The sequence below is a fragment of the Thunnus albacares genome, chromosome 24 (genome assembly GCF_914725855.1).
Source record: "Thunnus albacares chromosome 24, fThuAlb1.1, whole genome shotgun sequence".
NCBI lineage: Eukaryota > Metazoa > Chordata > Actinopteri > Scombriformes > Scombridae > Thunnus > Thunnus albacares.
Window position 1 is genome coordinate 13656333 of NC_058129.1, and position 21445 is coordinate 13677777.

The 21445-nt window shown below is 38.3% G+C and overlaps 2 protein-coding genes across 13 annotated transcripts in view; both read left to right on the top strand.

The window, feature by feature from the left end:
- Positions 1–14910, top strand: part of ccdc28a (coiled-coil domain containing 28A) — a 223490-nt gene extending 208580 nt beyond the window's left edge. For 7 of the 11 annotated variants that reach the window (XM_044345265.1, XM_044345258.1, XM_044345262.1 and 4 more), the window contains 3 exons: positions 2601–2744; positions 4364–4479; positions 12363–12519. In XM_044345265.1, the coding sequence (XP_044201200.1) occupies positions 2601–2744; positions 4364–4479; positions 12363–12410 (308 nt within the window). In that variant the 3' untranslated portion in view covers positions 12411–12519. Of the gene's footprint in view, positions 1–2600; positions 2745–4363; positions 4480–11729; positions 11842–11899; positions 12133–12362; positions 12556–12678; positions 12861–13030; positions 13186–13458; positions 13482–13668 lie in introns of those variants that run through there. The other 4 variants (XM_044345268.1, XM_044345267.1, XM_044345266.1 and 1 more) reach the window with 4 other exon arrangements.
- A 1120-nt stretch (positions 14911–16030) lies between these two features.
- On the top strand, positions 16031–21228 carry LOC122976724 (CD276 antigen-like). Of its 2 annotated transcripts, none has more exons than XM_044345372.1 (6): positions 16031–16202; positions 17079–17137; positions 17738–18079; positions 18688–18726; positions 18884–18984; positions 19846–21228. In XM_044345372.1, exons 2-6 carry the CDS (start codon positions 17083–17085, stop codon positions 19966–19968), a joined length of 660 nt encoding a protein of 219 aa, XP_044201307.1. In that variant the 5' UTR covers positions 16031–16202; positions 17079–17082; the 3' UTR covers positions 19969–21228. The 2 variants fall into 2 exon arrangements, with proteins under 2 accessions (XP_044201307.1, XP_044201308.1); XM_044345373.1 differs by having other exon boundaries at positions 18691–18726.
- Positions 21229–21445: the final 217 nt, after the last annotated feature.

Here is a 21445-nt window from a genome sequence, read left to right on the forward strand (position 1 = left end):
CTTTGGGATCTGGAGAAGGTAGAGACATGTGCAGGTAGCAAACAAGACACAATTGAAATTGGAGCAAGAGAAAGGGCCCGTTTTCTGTTTGTTTGTTCAAGTGTGTGTGTGTGTGTGTGTGTGATGTTCTTCTACGCCGAGCCTACTTTAGCTCACCGTACTCCCTGAGCAGTGACCGGGAGCAGCGAGCCCTCGTCCAAGCACTTGGAAACCGGAACGAGGCGAGGAGAAAGAGAGGATGGATGGGAAAGAAAGCGAGCGGTGCGACGGGGAGAAAAAGGATGGAGCGCAAAGAAAGGGAGGACAGGAGAAGAGCGGAGGCAGAGACAGACAGACAGACAGAGCAGCAGCACATGGAACGGCACAAAACGGAAAGAACTGACGAACGAATGGAACCAAACGAAAGGAGGAGAAGTGTTGGATTGAGGGATGAGAGGGAAGGCGAGGCCACCTCTTCTTCTCCCTCTCCTCCTCTCGTTCCTCCTCTCCTCTCCCCTCCCCGTGAGAATGCCACGTGCGCGCGTGTGTGTGTGTGTGTGTGTATTTTCTTCCTCGTCAGATCTGCCGCGCTTTCATTCGCACACAAAGACGGGACGTAGACGTACCTGGCACAGGGGGGCGTGAAGGAGCTGGCAGAGGTGTGTGTGTGTGAGTGTGTGTGTGTGTGTGTGAGAGAGAGAGAGAGACAGATAAAGAGACACTGGCTCACCTGCCTGGCAGACAACGGGGCCTGTGAGAGGGTGGCCTGTCTGTCTGAGATGTCCCACTTAACACTCACACACACACTTAACCCACTCAACACCAGCGTGAGCTCACTTTCCTCTTTCTTACTCAGTCGAACTCACACATTCATATAAACACTGCATCTGTTCAACTTGGCTGTATCACTTCAGTAACTACAGGTTACCGGTAACATCTGGTGTCTAGACAGGTTTATTGTCACTTTTACTCGTTTATATTATGCTGATTAAATTAGATCTTGAGTTGTTTTTGTAGTTTTGGCCATCAATCATATTTCCAATAATAAAATGGCACTCACCAAGTTATTAACATTGCAAAATTGGCGCCAAAAAAACAGGTTAGCTAAACTTATTTGAAAGAGAAACTGAAGGTAAAAAAGTACAATTATTACTAAAACATTATTACAGACCGACTTCTAGAGCAAATTTGACCTTGCTTGACTTGTGCACACACCGTTTTCTTGTGCAATTAGACTGTTACTGAAGTTAAAGATGCACTTACTTTCAGTTTTATTGTCCATTAAAATTATTAAAAGGGTTGGTTCACTAAGAATATCCACATATTTTAAGTTTTGAGTGAAATATCTTGACAACTATTGGATGGATTGCCATGAAATTTTAGTGCAGACATTCAAGATCCCCAGAGGATAAATTCTAATGACTTTAATCCTCTCACCTTTCATCCAGCACCATCATCAGGTCATGATGTGTGTGTATAGGAGTAGTAGTGTTTTTTAATTAAATAATACATTTGCAAGAAAAATATTATAAAAAGACATGAATATCCTGTGGAGAGAATGACTGAAGCACTTAGAGAAACGGCACTTTTTTTTTTGTTTAATAAGAATCGAATATAAAAACATAATGACTCATTTTCACTTGGTGAGATTTATTGTTCGTGATACAATTCCTGTGCAGATAATTTTCCTTTCCTTTTTTTTTTGTGGAGCAGTGGTGTTAAGCTTTGAAAAAAAAAAATTGGCTAAAAAGTCAAATTGCTGCCCAACAGCTGCAGCAGAATGAGTTTTGACGCCGGAGTGAAAATGTGTGCATGCTAAAGAAATTGGAGGGGTCTGCAATGCGACACAAACAAACAATAAACAAGGAACCAAACAAATCGAGGCACACGCACGTACACACACACACACACACACACACACACACACAGCAATATCCGCTATGCTGCAATTAGCTTGTTTTAAAGGAAACAAATAACAGTAATTTCAACAGAACAGCATCCATAACAATTCACCCCTGGAGGGGATCAGCTATTTGAACACACACACACACACACACTCACACACACACATATTGTCCTAAGTCACTTTTGGGGACATTACATAGACTTACATTCATTTCCTGGAGACTTACCCTAACCATAACCTTAACAACTGACCAAAAAATCAGCTGTTTTCCAATTGAGGACACGGCGTTCGTCCCCAATTGGACAATCTGTATCCAATTAAATTGTGTTTAGTCTGAAATTTGTCCCCGAAAGTAGCCTATGATAGACACACACACACACTCAAAGATGCACATGCATGCTAACACACACACAACCACACACACACACACCTCCATTAAATGTACTTGAGAGCAGCAGAGAGGGTCAGCTCAGTGTCTGAGTTATTACGCTACTTTGTTCTGCCTCAGTGGGAAGGCTACACACACACACACACACACACACACACACACACACACAAAGAATTATTGTCACCCATCAACACTCAAGGTGCAAACATAAAAGGGTTGGTTTGATAATGGATTGAAAGAGATGAATAAAAGAATGAATAAAAAAAAGATGGATGGATGAATGGAGAATAAAAGTGTCTGGCTGCTGTTTTCTTTGCATGTGCGCAGAAGTTTGCAGCTGGCTGCGAGAACCCTACGAGGCCTCCGTCTCTCCCTCTTCGTGTCTCCCCACCTCTCCGTCCATCTATCCATCCATCCCTCCCTCTCTTGTCTGGGTGCACAACAATGGCGTGAAACATCTGCGGCTACCAGGTAATTATGGCTGACTCGTGAGCCAAAACAGCGGGCAGTGCCGCCGCGGCGACGAGCTCCGGCACCCCGCAATTAGCCCTGCATCTCCATCTCCCCTCGCTCTGTCTCTCCCTCCAATGACCAGCGTATTATCTCTCTGAAGAGACCTGAGAGACAGAGGAGAGTGGAGAGGGAAAATAGACTGATGAGTGGTCTCAGAGGGGCACGAGTGGTGAGAGATGAGGACAGTCACGCCACCGAAACTGTCTATCTGAACGAGTCTCATTTTCAAGTCCTCGTTTTGGCCTTCCTTGGATGATATTAATCTTCTTTTCTCAATGAAGAGAAAATAAGCAGGGTACTTAGCAGGAGAAATAATAGCCATCATGCTTCAAACTCTAAAATGTGTGTGATCATTTCATTGACGAAAGCGGGGGGATGTTTTTTGTTTCTGGCTGCAAATTGATCCTCTATCCTTCACCTCATGCAGTTCAATCTGATTAAACTGTCACTTAATGTCCTGCCAGTTTGCTGCACGGTGAGAGTACATTTCAGCAGGTGAAATCAGATGCAATTCAGTTGTCAGGTGTTTGTTGGAAGTGTAGTTCAGAAGCAAATCAGAATTGACCTCTTTGCACCAAAGATATAGTGTCGCAACACACATGAAAATCTTAAATCGTTCGAATAATGTAAGTATGTGTAAATTCTTTTTCACTACAAAAAAATTGTGCTTCCAGAGACCTTATTAATCCCCAAGGAAAGCACATTCCTGTAGACTTGCATCAAAACGTATATTTGTGGTACTCAAAGCAGTTTTAAAATGGCCTTATTGTGGTTTCATTGCACTACAGACACTTGAAATGGATGGTGTAGAAATGATTATGTATTTTATAACTATTTCAAGTTATTTTTTTGTGATAAATAAAGAATATCTTCACAACTGCATAGAAAGTGATCCCATGTTCTGACCTCAGAGTTAAGAAACTACCTGGTTGTTTTCTTTAGTGATTTTATTCCTGATAGTTTACCTACAGCACCGGATTTCTTGGAATCTGAATGTTTGATATTTTTGACATTTGCAAGGAAAGTTAACTTGCACTGAAACAATTGGTTGATTACATGAAATTGAATGTTTATACTCAATATGTGTGAACAATGAAAATATATCTCAGAGCTGATTGATTAAGCTGAGATTCACATGCGAATGCTTGTCTCATTTTACTGGATTTATTTATCTCAGTTTATATCCTTGTATCTGATAACACTATCAGCATGAGCAGTTGTAATAATACACTATGTAATGTTCTGATGTTGTGGGCAGAGAATGAGGCTTGCCAGCTATTTTGAAGCTCAGTAGTTTAGCAATTCAAATTCCCAGTTTATTTACTGTTTTCCAAACTTTTCCGTGGGGGCAGCTTCCCTCGCCTTCTCACATTTACCATCCACTGTGTCTTCATTATGTGTGTTTGATTGGTAGGTGCATGAGTGTTTGTGCGCGTACACATTTACATGTGTCAGTGTGTGTCTGTGTTAGCTCTTTGTGCAATTGTTTGCTTATGCATGTGCACCCGAGAGCGTATGTGTGTTTCTGACTGCGGGTGCATTTTATGATGTGTACTTTTTTTCTCTTCCTGGTCCAGGAGTCCCCGTCAGGACCCCTAGGCGTCCCTGTGCCCGCCTGCCAAAAACGTCTGCATCTCCTGGACCCCCTCGAGGCAAGGGACAGCCAAATGTCACTTGGACCCTCTACAGAGTGGTGAGAGGAGGACAGGAAGAGGCAAATGGGAGAAGGGGAGGGGGAGGGGGAGGGGGAGGGAGAGGAGGAAGGAGGAGAGGGGGAGGAGACGGAGAATTGAATGAGAGGGAAGTCAAAGAGGAGATATGCAGAGCGGCAAGAGTGCTTGAGACGACAGGTAAATGAAAGGAGGGAGAAACAGAATCACTTTCAATAATAAGCAAATGTTCACAGTCTCATAACACAATGTCACCATAACTAATATGTCTCACTCTCTGGACCAGTAGAGTTTATTGCAGTATTTTATTATGATGTTTTTCATCCTACAACTCTTCACAAGTACGCTCTTGGTGGAGCTCTGTTCCAGTATATTTAATCATACCAGTTAGGAAAGTGAAAAAGTATTCTTACTGGTCACCAATAGAGATGGACACATGTGGTGGTAGAATCATACTGGTGGTTTTTCACGTTAGTCCACCCACCACATATTCGTCTTTTTTTACAATGCAGCTGACAATTTTCTAGAAGTTGTTAGATGGTTCTTTGCAGGTTGACGATGGTTTTGGCTGTTGCCAGTACAGTATGAAAATCAGAGAACTTGCAGAAAATACAGAGACTCGAAACTTACTTAAGATTTTTCCTTTATTTTATGCCAAAATTATGTTATTGTTGTATGCTAATGCAATTTACAATTTCTTTTAGCAGACACCTTTATCCAAAGCGACACATTTGCAAGAAAGGACTGTTTTCAAATCTTACATGTGATATTTGGCTGCCAAACATCAATTTTTTTATGCAAAAAGCTACAAAATGCATCGTCCATTTCATTTATTATTGTTTGTAAACCAGGTTTGATTTAAGATAACTCTCCCTTCTCTTATGTTGGAGCTTCGTTGCACATACTGTACAAACAACGAACGAATGGACGTGTATTACTGTGTAAAAACAACATAAACATGGTAAAGGTGATTGTTGCCTGTGTCAAGCAAGTTTCAAATCGCTGCAAGAAGTTATTGTTGAGTGCTGAAATGAATGGAAACCAGTGGCTGCCTGTCATGTAAGAAATCAATATAGAACTTTATGGTATCCTTTGGAAAATGGTTCATAGCAATGTAAAGTATAGCAGCCTACTTTAACCTGCTGAATCACCGGAGAGGGATGAGTACTGCAGAGAATTCGGCAAGAGGAGTTTGGGGAAGAATTAGAAACTTAAAAATATGAAGAACACAGCAGCAGAGTACAACAGACAAAACTGCAGGGCATAATATTTCAATGCAGCTTTGTCACACGCAACATGTCTGCTCTCGTCCTGTGGTCCAATTTCAGAAAACCAGATGAAGAAATAAGAATTTCAGCACATTTTCACACTGAGAGAATTGACCTGATTTGTTTTGTGGTGAGTAGCATCTCTTAGGGCAGATATTCCATCATTTGTTGTGAATTTGTTCAAGGTAAAATCAAAATTACTTACAGTAATGTTTCTGTGGAAGTTAGTAAAGAAGTCAGGCATAAAAACAACCAAGAAGTCCTTTCACATTGTTATAAATGTTTTTTTTCCAGTTACTTTCTCTTTTTCTCTTGCACATCTCCACATTCATCTCTGCCAGTTTTATTTATATTTTCATATTAATACACATGTACTGTACGTATGTGTGTGTTTCTTGCTCCTTGACCTTGCTGGGAGGACAAATGGAAGACAAGGACAAGACTTCTGGCTCTCTCTCACATAAAACATTTATTTATACAGGAAACTGAGAGAGATATAAATCTAGTCATTTTTAATAGGAAACACTCAGTTCAAGTGTGCCTGAGTTTTCCTGTTTGTGTGAGAAGGGTATATGAGGCACGTGAACAAATATGAAGGGATAAAAACATGTCTTATTCTGGGTCACAGCTGCCGAGATGAAAACACACACTTGTAACCTTCTGCTTAACCCTAATTCCCAATAGACCTGCACACACACCCAGAGTCTACTTTACAAGTCCCTTGAGAGTCCTGTCACACTGGGGGATATACAGTATCGAACAGGGATGTAGATGCAACACACACATGAATAGAAACAATAAAACGGCCTTCATGCTTTTATTCTCCATCTGATACAACGTGGACATTTCTGCGCTGATTTTGGGTCAAGTCCACAGAGAGAAAGAAAGACTCAAAAAATAACAGTTTTAATATCCGGTCTGGAAATAATAAGATACAAAACAGAAAACGAAAAGCTCTCATTCATCTTAATAAAATTATGTGTGTCTCATCATGTGCAGGCAAATCATCATAACTGCAGTGTGTTTTTATGTTTTTTTTTTACTCCCATTTATTTAAATCCATTTTGGTCCCAGATTACAGTGTCTTCAGTGGCTAAAGTAAGTCTGTTAAAATGCTGGAATAATGCTGCATTAGAAAGGCAGGTAACTTAGAATTAGCAGTAAGACAGGGTGTGTAATTAAATGAGTTGCCATTCATTTACAATCCAATGCATAATTCAAGCAGCTGTGTGAATGAACTGGCTGTAACTAGTAGCTAGCTCTCCAAACAGCACCTACACTGCAATTATGGATGAGAGATAGGTGTGTGTGTGTTTGTGTGTGTGTGTGTGTGTGTTTGTGTGTACAACCACGAAGTTAATGGCTGTGTGGATGCGACAGTCTAAATGTGTTCATCTGTAACATTTTATCCTGGTTCACCTCACTCAGCCACTGTAATGCAGCAAACACACACATAAGCTCACAAAGGGAAAAAAAGGGGGGACAGGAGAGAGGAGGAAAAGGACAACACAACATGAAGGGAAGTGAGAAACAGCATGAAGGGAAGTGAGAAAGATGAAGGGAGAGAATTATCTGCCAACACTAGTCCATTTTCCAGAGCAGGTAGTTTTCCAAAAACTCTGGAACTTTTTTCCACTTTTTAAACCGCAATTTTGTTTCTTCGGTCACAGTCCCTCCTCTTAAAAATGTTAAAAGAAAACCATAACTGAGATGTAAGCCTAGTCATACTTCAGTAGGTGTTTGAACTATTAGTGTGGAGCTTTGAATACTGAACAATGCTGATTTACAAAGACAAAATTCACGTGAATCTTGTACATCGACCAAGCGATTGACTGATGATAAGGTAGATTTTCAGATGAGGAGATTCAGAGTTTGTAACGGCAATCCAGAACAAAAAAGTCTATCAAAAGACATCCTCGGGTTTACTGTAACTAGCCATAAAAATTGAAAAGAAAATACAAACTTAAATATATCAATGACAGCAATAATTATACCTTAATTCATACTCTTTACAGTGTTATGCTTAAAAATCTTTGCAGTTCATGAATTTTCACATTGTCCCATCAGTTTTAGGTGGAAAATGCTTAACTGACTGGTAGACACCTACATCCATCCATACTCTATACCCACTCATTTCTGTTCAGGGTCACCATATGGGACTAGCGCCTCATCCCAGCAAGCACTGGTGAAATGTAAGGAACCAGCCAGGTCACCTGACCTTAATGGCTTTTGATGAGTAGAAATTGAAACCTACATGAACACAGGAATAAAATGCAAAATTCTCACAGAAATGCCCCTGTTAGGTTCAAACTAGTCACCTTAATTTTTGATGTGAATTCAAGGATTTTATAGTCACATCCACTAAAAACCTGCCAGTGTATTTCTATACAATGAAAAACTTGTGAAGTGGCTGCTCTCCAGTCATCACAGTCCACCAGTCCACAGTCCACAGACAACTTTCTGGATGAACGTTTTGCAAAAAACGATCTGCACCTCAGTGCACGAGGGTCACGTGTGCTGACAAACAACATTTTGTATGGTCTTAATCACACTTGTGTCCCCTCGGTCAGTAAATTACGTCATTAAAACAACAAACTAGCAGTGGACAGTTCTGCCTGTACATATTATCCCACTAAGCTAATTTTGATAACCTCATCCCCATCATCCTCAATCATACTACCTCACATGCTCCTAATTTTGCTTTATTGAATGTCTGTTCTCTGACCAATACGTCATTTATGGTTAAAGTTATTGAGGATAATAACCTTGATGCTCTTTTTATTACTGAAACATGGCTAGATACAAATAATTTCTTCGCACTGCATGAGGCATCACCGCCCCAGTTTGACCGGGATATTTTCAAAAACATCCTCAGGAACTACAGCAGAAGCTTGAAACAGGCCAGAAAAGAATTCTTCTCGATTCTTATCAACACCCACAAAACTGATCCAAACCACCTTTTCTCAACCATTGATAAACTCCCCTGCTGTTTCTTCTGATACTTTCTCATCCGCCAAATGCAATGAAACATCAGGCCAGTATCCCAATTACTAACTTAACAGCTAACTATGACATACCTCCACCACTGCATCTCAAGCATTTCTCCACTGTGGACTCCAGAGATCTCACTGATGCTATAAATTGACTTCTAACAGCCTCCTTGATCCACTTCCAGCATCCTTCTTTAAATCTGTTTTTATTTTTTTAACAGATGGTATCTTGTCAATAGTAAACTGTTATCTCCAGACTGGTGTCTTTCCCCATTGCATGAAAACTGCTGCTAAAAAAGAACAACCTGGACCCAAATGCAATTAGCAACTATAGGCTAATCTCCAACCTCACCTTCCTGTGTAAGATTATTGAAAAGGTTTTATATCAGCAACTAAACTGCTATCTTACAGATAATATTTATGATAAATTCCAGTCTGGCTTCCGCACATCTCATAGCACAGAAACTGCTCTTTTAAAAGTTGATCATGACATGAGGATCAGTGACAATAAAAATCCTCAGTCCTAATACTCCTAGACCTAAGCTCTGCATTCGACACAGAGAATCATCAGATTAGTGTTTGGAGTCCCGCAGGGCTCCATCCTGGGTCCTCTGCTGTTCAACCTATATATGCTTTCTCTTGGTTACATTATCAGCAAACATTACATCAGCTACCATAACTATGCCCATGACATGCAGCCTCTTCATCTCACCATCCACTGATGACTTCCAACCCTCAGACTCGCTAGTCAGCTGCTTGGAAGAAATCAACCACTGGATGGCAGCAAACTTCCCTCAGATGAATAGGGAGAAAACTGAGATTTTGGTTGTGGGTACTAAAGCCCAGAGATAACTGGTCTGCGAGTACCTAAAAACGAGTGACCAGATTAAAAACCTAGGAGTAATCATGGATGGTGAACTCAGCTTTAAGGATAATATCAATGGCATCACCAAGGCTGCCTTTTTCCAACTCAGAAACATTTCCAGAATCAGAGGCTTTCTTTCCCAGTCTGACTCTGTTTATGGGTCTTTTAAACAAAACAATCCATAGATTACAATTTATCCAGAACTCAGTCACACAAATTCTAACCAGGACAAAAAGATCAGACCCTATAAGTCCAGTTCTCTGAAACCTTCACCAGCCACCTGTTGTTTTTAGAATACAGTTTAAAATCCACCTTTTTTTTTTTTTTTTTTTTTTTTTTTTTTACAAAGCACTTTCCGGTCTGGCTCCACAGTACATCTCAGACATGCTTTCAGTTTATAACCCTAGCAGATCTCTCCGGTCACAAGGTGGAAATCTCCTCCATGTGCCTAGAGCACTTTCAAAGTCTGGTGAGATGACATTCAGTATTTATGCACCTAAAGAATGAAACAGTTTACCTGCTAATCTTAGACTTGCTCCAACACTGTGTTCTTTCAAAACCAAACTAAAAACCTTTGTTTTCAACTGAGCATTTTCTTAAATGAACACATTGTATATGTACAGTATGTTTGTATGTGTGTATGTATATGTGTTTTTATGTGTATGTATGCATGGGTGTTTCTGTTTATATTGGCATATTTTTGCTGTTTTGTTTTTATGTAAAACACTTTGAACTGCTTTTGTATGAGATAATGCTATAAAATACATTTGAATTGAATTGAAAAAATTGAATTGAACTAATTCCTGAGCTATGAGAAGCCAGCTTAGGTAGAGACTCTATGGATCGTATGTTGTCCCAAAATTTGACCAGTGACAAGCCCTGAACATGAGAAGTATGACTTTAAAGTGTATATAATGTGATGCCATACAGAACCTCATCGGGGAACAAGTTTCTCTTGACCTTTCAACAGAGAGTCAGAGCTTTTAGCTGCAAACTGAAAATAATTTTCAATTACAGATTAAGCATTTAGCTGATGCTTTTTTTCCATCCTGAATGACTTATAAAGACCATCCTGTAAATACCAACAAGGGACAGCAATGTGATTCCAAGCACTGAAAATGAGAGGATTTTTTTTCCCCTTGGGTGACAGTACAAGTGAATAAAATCATCAATTTGTACAGCTATTCAATACTGTGACTGGAATAGCATCACCTACAGACCTCAAAACACACAGACTTAAATCCTCATTCAGTGCAAAATATTTGTTTGCGCTTATAAAACCTTGAAATGTGTTGTGGAATTCAGTTAATGGGCAATTGGAATATAGTTTATGTTTATGAAAAACTGCACACTTAATGATAGTGTACAAAGTACCTATTTTCAGCTTGTTTGTCAGCTTTTAATAAAAAAAGGAGACAAGTGGGATCATCATTGGATGTTCACTTAGCTCCCCCTTGTGGTCTTTTTCTGAATCTACACCTCAGTAACAGTTAAAGATAGAAAAGTTCAAGCAGGCATCTTGGAGTATCAGTATGTTATCATCTGATAACATAACTGCCAGGAATACAGAGAAATTAACTGAAATGAAGATGTAAAATAAATATACAACATGAAATATAGTTATAGACTGTATTTGTCTGTTAGTAAGTAGTTTAAAATAATTTTAACTCTTAATTTGTAGAGGATTTTAGGGCTGCAACTAACAATTATTGTCATTATTGATTAATCTTCCGATAATCTTGATTAATCGATTATTTGCATGGTTCATGAATGTGTTAGTAAATTGTGAAAAATGTCTTGTTTTGTCTAATCTGAAACCTAAAGATATATATTTTTTAATTATCACAGAGAAATATGAAATAAGGAGAGAAAAAAAATCACGTTTGGGACGGTGGAACCAGTTAATTTTTTTCCATTTTTGCTCAAAAATCTATTGAAACAATTATTCGATCATCAAAACCGTTGCTGATTAATTTTCTGTTGACTGACTAATTGATTAATCAACTAATTAATGCAGCTCTAGAGGATTTTATAAAGATGGCCATTTTTTAAATGTTTCAAATACATGTATGTATGTAAATAATATTTATTTTGCCAGCAAAATGTGATTCTTTCCAAGACACTGAATCATTTATGTGCTGTGTAAGGTTGTATACAGTTTACTACATCGAAAGGTGAAGAGACAAGGGGCCGCACTTCGAATCTGTTTTTCAGGGCCCTCAGAAGGGCACTACGCAGGGCAGATGAGAAACTTTAATCAAGGTACTGTTGAGTTTTAGTAATAAATAAATACTGCTGTGTTATTCCACGAGTCAAAATACTGTGGTTTATATACTGTGTTCATTAAAAAGACATACGGCATTTTTTTATCACTAATGTAGCGGTGGGTTCATAGAGATTTGGTACTCGGCCCGACCAAAACAGGAAGAGTTTGCAGGCTAGCTAACTAGCCTGCGGGCTACAGACGGAAATTTGAACAGTTTCGCAAATGTTTTAATCGTGTGGACAGTTTTTCAGTGTCAAACCCGACTGCGGGTTTCCTCAGCTGCAATCGTGAGTAGACAAATTCATCGGCTTGTGTTTGTTTTTTCTGTGACATGATCGACAACTCTGAAGTGTGAAGATTAGCCGACCAGCTAGCTTGGTTAGCTAAAGCTAGCCTAGATGGTGTCGATACATTCCTGCGAGGATTGATTTCTGTTTGCATGCTTAGTTACATGATTTGGGCTTTGAGGTGCGGAGTGTTATGCCCTGTGTCAGCTTGTCCCGTACTTTTCCCCTAGCTAACCGGACAGCACCGTAACATGAAGTTATGGAGGAGCGAAAGCTGAAGAGAAAGAGTCCCAGGACTACTACTAACACGGCGGCTCCGACGAGCGGCTCTGCCCGGAAGAGCAGCGCTGCCTCGGGGGGAAGACATGTCGGCTACAGCCACAACACTGGGACTCACTCCAGCCAGAAGAGCAGGAATCGGAGGTAGCAACTTAATAAATAGCATTATTCTACTAATCATCTAGAAAGGGGGAGTTAAAGTATTGGACATTATTGGACAGAATGCATCGTCAGGTGCTGTAATCTGCTTGTTTGTCTTTTTTTCAGGGGGGTTAGAGATAAATCCAAGTATCAGCTGGGTTTGGGTGGGAAGACTAGTCAGACCCAGGGTCAGGCAGCGCCCATCATCCAGCACTCCTTCCTGACTGATGTCTCAGATGTGCAGGAGATGGAGAATGGCCTCCTCAGCCTCCTCAATGACTTCCACTCAGGGAAACTCCAAGCATTTGGTAATTTTGATTTCACTAATACACTTCACCAGAACAAGCATTGTCTCACAAATGTCTTGAGATGAAAGCAACCATGGATAATCTCTTAGAAATTGCAATAAATGTAAAAATGAGCCATCATCTCATCATGTTTCTCTACATATTTTCTTCTCTTATCCTATTTGTCTCAGGCAATGAGTGCTCCATTGGTCAGATGGAGCATGTGCGGGAGATGCAGGAGAAGCTGGCCCGTTTGCACTTTGACCTCTATGGCGAGGTGGATGAAATGCCTGAAGACCAGAGGAAAATGGCCTGTGACACCAACATGGACAAATTACTTCTTAATGTAAGAGTGCAATGGTGTAATTTGGAAAACATTCTTACTTAGTACCTTATATTTTTTTCAACTTATGTTTGTGTATTAGCAGTCCTTGGTACCCCATGTTCATAATGCTGTTCATTGATGTGTTGTTACTCAACATCCCAGAGAGGATTTAGCTGCTTATTCCTCTTGTAAGCGTTAAACTCTTAAAGCTGCTGGCTGAAGGTACTTTACATTGATCTAAGATTGTTGCACAACCTGCTGACATTTGACTCAAAATGTTCTTTTTCTTCACAGCTGGAGGAGCTCAGTTCTTCGATGTATCCTTTTGTTAGTAACCGGTCTTCAGACATCCTCATATTTGGCCCTAAATTGCCACAAGAAACTAATTAAATGTTTTAAAGTGAATGTAATAGTTGTTTGCATTAAGGTTCAGATCCAGCTGATGCAACTCATTTAAAAACCTTACATCCGTGGCTGTTTTTCTCCTCAACTTTGCTTCTCCAGTCAGAAACTGAATCTAGCAGACAGCCAAGAGATCCCGAGGACTGCCAGCATGTGAAATTCTCTTCTCTTCTCTTCTTCACCCCCCATCTGACTCAACGATTTGTTTTACACCGCCTAGAGGGACTGCTTTAGAGGAGGTGGAGTTGGAGCGAAGTTGTCGGCGCTATTTCGCAGAAAGTATTTTGAGAGGGCAACAAAACTGTTACCAGCGTTCCCTGTCTGTACAGGGCGAAATGGATGTATTATTAGATGCCCTAACAGGGATGCACTGACTTACTTTTAACTGCTTATACCAGCTGTGAGCGCTAAATGCAGTGGCTGATATTGAGAAGAAAATGGTAGCAGTCTTATATTACTAAACACCAAGATTAGTACATTTTTATCACCCTGTCTGACTAATCAGATACAGTATAATCTCTTTTCCCTACAGTCGGAGAGGGAGGTTCCAAAAAAGTCCAGATTTGCAGTAACCAAAATATTTTGCCCAACAGTTGATTGATTCACAAGTGTTGGCATCTTCAGTGTTCGCTGTTTCGCTTAGTTGAAAGTGGACGTCAGACACACTTATTAGATATAAACTCGCTCTTTTGCACTTTTGTCAATCAGTCTTTGAAGTCATAAACTGACATGATCAAAATATAGATAGAAGGATAATTATTTCTTCTTGCAGAGCTTTAACAATGAGCTTGAATCTTAGCTGTGAGACAGTAAAAACCTAAACATATTTCCCGATTAGATTAGTGAAAAATAATATTTAAACGCACAGTAGATTCTGACCAAACTTCGCTGTGACCCCAGTTTGCACGTACGATTTGTTGCTACATGAGAGTTGCCTGATAATCACCTCCGACACGTTGTTCAGTGTTGAATATATTTGCACATATCCATGCTACATGCAAAACACATTGTCACTGACGATGCAAGAGACTTAATAATCCAAATGTCAACATCACGACCATGCCTTAATTCCTAATTTTATCATTTTTGCCTTATTATTTCTTAACCTTTTTAAGGGACTCGCATAAAACATGTTGATTTTAGTTTTGGATTCTCTGAGCGCAGGAGGAAAAGATAATCATTTGATGCTGCTTTGATTGTAAATCCTACTTTATTTTCACTTCTTATTTTAACCATTATTGTTGGGGGTGGGGGAGGTGGGATGATTTTTTTGAGGTGTTTTACTGTTTTAAACTGTTTGGTGATTTTATTTTTATTGACTTGTTAATAAATGTGTTGTCTGGATCTAGTGGCTACAATTTTTGAAACTATTCAGAAGGAAAGGATGCTGAGAAAAAAGTCAAGTTAGAGCGGAGAGAAGTGGGTAAGAGAGCTTACAGGCCCAGTTAAATCACTTTTAATAGTTAAATATCTTTTAAAAAAAAAAGCACAAGATCTGGAGCTAAATGGACAGAGGAAGGGGAAAAAGACATCTTATTTCAGTGGATTAGAAAAAAGGATGCAGGAGAGACAGGAAATTAACATATAAGTGATCAATGATGCTGAATGCACAGACCGTAAATTGATATCTGAAGAAGTATATAGATTCTACTCTTCACTTTATTCATCAGAATATTCTGCTGACAATTCAATCACCTTTCTAGCAAGTGTAAAATCACTTATAAAAGGGATTTTATTTGATACTATAAATGACATTATAAGGAATAAGACTAATAATCTTTGTGCCTAAACATGGTAAAAACAAAAGATGTATTGACAATCTTCGCCCCACTGAATACTGACTACAAATTGTTTACATGTGATTGCTGACAGGTTAAAGAACAGTATGACATAGATTATAAGTGACACACAATCTGGTTTTCTTAGAGAAAACATGTGTAATGACTTCTTACACCAAAGGTTTCATTTAGATTTAAATGTTTGTACTTTCTGTAACTCAGATAATTGAAACCATAGAGCATCTTTTTCTCTCTTGTAGATCAACCAGGACCTTTTGGGATGCTTTTCAATATTGGATAACTTCTAATGATCAAAGTATTCTGATTTTAACATATGAAAATATTAAGTTTGGTCTCCAACTGGAGGACAAGAAAATAGCATTTGGGAATATTAATTTAACTATTTGGGCAAAATATGTCATGTCAAATGTAGATTTTTAAAAACAACTCCTATATGTGCTGCATATCTAAATGAGATAAGACCATATAAAAAAACAAATATAAAATGTTGTAATCAGGAATTGTTGATGCTGGCTCAATTTATTTATAATACATCCATGATGGGGATAAAACAATTCAATCTTTCGGCTCCTCTAGGCTTTTGAAATGTGATGAAATCGCTCCAAAAAAAAAAAAAAAAAAAAATCTGCTGATGTTTCTTAAACAACGAAAGTCCCCTTGAGTCATTGGGAGTCATTGTGCGTTGTCCACTTCACGTGTGGCTCAAATCAAGCTTTAGTGGACGTAGAAAAAGAGTAATGCACTCAGAAACCATCTCTATTACATTTGAAGAGATCACATCGCACTTCTTACTCCGGCTGACTGGTTTCTCAGGTGTGGACGCTGTGGACGGGACTGGTATGGATGTAAAAAGTTGGCACAGTTTAAATTGGTTAAGTGTTTCATATAACAATAATAATAACGCTAGCATCGAGCTAGTTTGCTTGTTCAGCAGACTTTTAAGTTGGCGAAGTAACATTAAGTTATGTTGTTAAACGTTAAACTAACCTTTCATAGTAAGTTAATGTATTCATTAACTTATTGTTGCAGCCAAACCCGTTACCGTAATGAGAGCAGCAGATTATAGCACGATAAAAAAAAAAAAAATTAAAGCGAGGCATCCCTGGACGAGGAAGTCTATTAATTTTCTTCCCTTTGCAGAAAAACTTCCATTAAAGGTCAACGCCCCATGTTCAGCCTCTGTTGTTATCAGATCAACATTAACTTTATTAACCAGCTCTCAAATAGTTATTTCTCTATAGCCACAATGTAGGGTTAGGGTTAAATTATCTAACCCTAACCCTACATTATCATCATCTTTTCAAAAGTCACATTGGCTTAAAGTTTGATAATGTGGAGGTTGTAAACAATAGAAACTATATAAGTAGTTGCAGGTTAGTGTGTAGCCTGAGTGAAACTATGTTTATACTGTGTTGGTATCTGCAGATATTTTTGTAAACAGTCTGTCTGTTTATGATATCAAGAGTTTTCATATCAGTGCCTCCTTCACCTTTTTCTCAGATAAACTGCTGCATGAGTGCAAATGAGGCTTTTAATTGTGTGAACAGCAGTGATTCATATCTGATGCAAGAGGTCTCCGAAGTGGTGCTAAAAATAGTTGTCCCGGGAAGCATGAGTCACATTAAGAGTTCATTTTTAATGCATGGATTTAGCACTTTGGAAACTATATTTGCTAATATTTTTGCTTTTTAAATCTTTTCTGCTTTGATTTAGCATTATGAAGTTAATCCAGGTCATGCTGCTGTCCTTTTCCCTGGTGGCTCAAGCTACAGGTATGTAAGATTGTCTTGCGTAAATTTTATGCTATTTATTTTTAAAGAAAAAAATCTTGTTGTTGTAAGACTTCACTCAGCAGTTAGGTCTGTATTTTGCTCATAAATGAATGGGACTGAGTGCTTTTGTGCTTATTTTACCAGTATAGTTGGGGCTCATGTATTTTGACTTATATGCAAGAACCAGTATGTTCAGAAAAATGACATAAATCTAGACGAGATACAATCAGATTAAAGTGTGAGACAGAGCTCTGTCTATTGACTGTGAGGGAAGCGCATGAAAAGAAAATCAGATGTTGTTATATAGATTAGACTGCCCAAAAGTAAGTAAATAAGATTAGCTCTGTGCCGACAACATGCTGCGTACATGTACATGTCAAGAGATGAGTATTAATATTCCAATAATATATTTATGATGAATATAATCCCCTACTTTGATACTTGAAGTACATTTTTCTGCCAGTGCTTATGTACTTTTACATAGGTAAAATTCTGAATGCAGGACTTTTACTTGTAATGGAGGATTTTTATATTGTGGTAATGTTACTTTTACATAAGTAAAAGGTCTCAGTACTTCTTCAAACACTGTTGTTTCCCCAGGAGAGTCTGATGTGATTGGCTCACTTGAACCAATTAAAGTAGTCGTTGGTGGTGACGTCATTCTGCCGTGCCACGTGAAGCCCCCATTCTATGTGACAAATCTAACAGTGGAATGGAGACTCAATGAAACCAAAGTGCTAGTCTATCGGAGTCGGGGGTATGATCCATTTTCTCAAGACCAGCGGTTTAAAGACAGAACATCTCTCTTCCTTGATGAAATGGCCCATGGAAACGTTTCACTGAAACTGACCAACGTGACTCAAAACGATGCAGGGAATTATACCTGCATTGTTCCCAAACTGCAGGGTCAGTTCAAGAAAGGGAACGTTACGCTTATTGTTGGTGAGTACAGCTAATCTAATACAGTAGAAACCTCTTATAGTGATCACGGTTACAGTGATGAACCGCATATATGGATCAAAAAGCTCGGGACAGAATCATTCCATACAAATGCTGTTTAATTCACTTATAGTAATCAAATAGTCTGCTTACAGTGTTCACTTTGGGTCTTTTCATACATGAAAAAATATAGAAAAACATTTTAAAACTACTGTAATTCTATTTTTTCTTTTTACCTTACTCCCATGATACATGTATGATATGTACTTTGTGGCTGCGTCACCATTATCAGGCGTTGTGGCACCTCCACAGGTCTGTGCAGTTTGTGTAATAATGTTTTCGTCCAGTCTGATCAGTCGGCTGTAATATACAAATGCCAATTAGATGGTAATCTGCATGAAAAATAAAGAAAAAGAAAAAAATCGGTTATAATAATCATCCGCTTATGATGGTGATCTATTTGATCTGGACAGACGTGATCATTATAAGCGGTTTCCACTGTATATCTATCTAATATAAACCTATATACCTAACATATCATAAATAACATTAAAAATCATCATTTCCTCAAAATGAGATCAAACTGTGAGTATTTTCTTTGAAATTTTCAGCAGAGCCAAATGTGATGAAAAAAAAGATTGATGGACCAGGTAAGTAAATATCTTTATTTCTATTCATTTGGATTCCCATTAGCTGTCACCAACATTTTCTTGTATGTTGTTATAACGAGAATGTTTTTGCATTAAAACAAGATAGTATTTATGTTTGTATCTAAAGCCCGATATATCTTATTCCTCTGTGTCATAGACCCTGCTCTTCCAGGACAAGATGCTGGCATTGGTATTTGGATTGTCCCCACTATCATTGTCATCGTCATTGTCATTGTCATCGTCGTTGTCGTTGGACTTGTAAGTCACAAATTTCTCCTCTTTCATTTCCACATTTTAGCCCATAGATGCACAGGTCAATGGAACCTAAACTCTTCCATTAAGTGGGTCAAAAATTACATGCATTGAAATACAGTTTTTAATAGTTTTTATTTGAATAATCTGATAGGTTCTCCCATGTAACTTAATTCTCTCAAATAAATATTTTATGTCTTTAATTCGTGTAACAGTCCATGTTGTATCTGTCCTCTCCATTTTAAAAAGTTAGCACAAAAGCAAAATCTGCTGCCTTTCTGCTTTGTGACTAGCATGTTTGTTTCACCGTAGCTTGTAGCTTCTCCATCAAAGTTCTCTGGAGGAGAGATTTTATTGAGTTAGGAGAAGGCTTGTGTTTGTCACAGTCAGTAACAGTGGTGGGAAGTAACTAAGTACATTTACATAAGTACTGTACTTAAGTACAATTAACAATTAACAAATTTGATGCTACTTTATACTTCCACTCCACTACATTTCAGAGGTAATATTGTACTTTCTACTCCACTACATTTATTTGACAGCTTTAGTTACTTTTCAGATGAAGATTTGACACATTGGATAATATAACAAGCTTTTAAAATATAACACATTGTTAAAGATGAAACCAGTGGTTTCCAACCTGACGTCTTACAAAAAGCAGTGTGTCGTTGGGGTCACATTTCAGATGTCTATGAGTTGTTAACAGCTGATTTTTTTCCCTCTAAACTTCTCAAATGTTCAAATGATCCAATATTTCACCAAAAATCAAAGATTGGAGAAAAAGTCCAAAAACTGAAAACAGATTTGTGTATCAGAACTTTGTTTTTTCTTCCTTCCTCTCTCATTAATCATCTCACGACCCCTCAGATCTATCTGGTGACCCATCGGAGGTGCCCGACCCTTAGGTCGGGAACACAAGCCCATCAAGAGGACAATCATCAGGCAATACCACTGAACCATGTGGGGAACACCAATGACACTAATGTTTAATAGTGGTGTAATGGAACGTAGTTGATTTGTGATCTGTACTGATCAGCCCCCACGGTTCAGCACACATTTGAACTACAGATTAACTGCAACATTTTATGTCTCATTGAAGACAAAGTAAACAAACTCCTATAGCTACAAATCATGGACAGTGTGTTGCTAACAGGGATTTTGAAGAGCAACGACCAAACCAGCATCTATGAGACCAAACTGACTTCTGCAGATATATTTAATGAGCTATCTAGCTATCTACTAACTGACGTTAACGGTACATTTTTTCTGGTAAATGCTTGTTTGGTGGCTCATTCAACAAACTGCACATGATGTGTGTTCATGTTTGTGAGTGTATCATCAAGTTTTAATAATATGGATGCAAGCTGTTGTTTCATTAACTACCATGTTTAAAGGAAGAATGTATCATGCTTTATATTGCACTTCAATTTAATAGCTGAGTATTGTATATTTCATATATATTAAGATTGTATCCAAATATTGGAGATTTTGAATGTTTTCATTTAAGACCATTGGTCAAACTTTATAGCTTTAAGTGTTTTACAGAATAAATGGAAAAGAAAGGACCAATTATTCACAATACTCTGAAAATGAAGAGATCTTTTGTACCGTAATATACTGGACTAAAATACTGCAGCAAGGAATTGTTCAGAAGTTATTCTTAATATTAGTGTGGATTTACCTCAAATATTTCCTTTATTTTAACTTTGTCACTTGAATGAGGAAATCCTTTTTGCACTGTACAGTCTCTGCACTGAGCCTCAGAGGACAGCTTGCAGAGATGTTTGTAAGACGTACTGTAGAACATTTTGCATCCTGAAGAAGTTTTTTAAAATAATTTTCATAATACTTTTGATACAGTAAACCATATGAGAATAAAAATGGCACTATATTTTTTTTCATCTCAGGCCAATTTTAAATCTTGACTGGGACCTTCGCAGTATTACTTGATAACTCTGTATTCTCTACTTGAACACTTAAAGACTCATTATTTTTAGAGCGGTAAAATGAATATGTTGCTATATGTTTGATTTATGAATGCATGCTTTTATTAACCAGTTGTGAAACACATTGCACTATCTGTTTTTGTAAAGTGCAATATTAAAAATGTATTCATGTTACAAGTTTACAAGCTTTTGATATACTCGTACTTTTTATTCTTAACCAAAATCACTATGTTACATGAAGTCAGTAACATCTGGATACTATGACGGTGAAACTGTTGTTTCTGAATAAATGAGTTTTTTTGAACGTTGACTTGATATTTTTCTTACAATCATTGAACCCAATATATCCACCCTCAGTAAATGATATTAAAATATTTGAAGAGGTGTATGGATGACTGTATGTGTTCACCATTCTGATTCATTAGCAACTCTGCATATTTCCACTATCAGGCAGTAAATTGTGTAGTAGGCTATATGTAGCAGGGTTGGCAGGTCTGAACTTGTATATCATGTCAAATCAG

Bases quoted from the DNA above. Each gene is read 5' to 3' on its own strand.
- LOC122976724 (XM_044345372.1), top strand. From the start codon at position 17,083: ATGAAGTTAATCCAGGTCATGCTGCTGTCCTTTTCCCTGGTGGCTCAA. The intron at 18,080-18,687 runs GTGAGTACAGCT...TGAAATTTTCAG, and splicing joins GAACGTTACGCTTATTGTTG to CAGAGCCAAATGTGATGAAA. The intron at 18,985-19,845 runs GTAAGTCACAAA...ACGACCCCTCAG, and splicing joins TCGTCGTTGTCGTTGGACTT to ATCTATCTGGTGACCCATCG.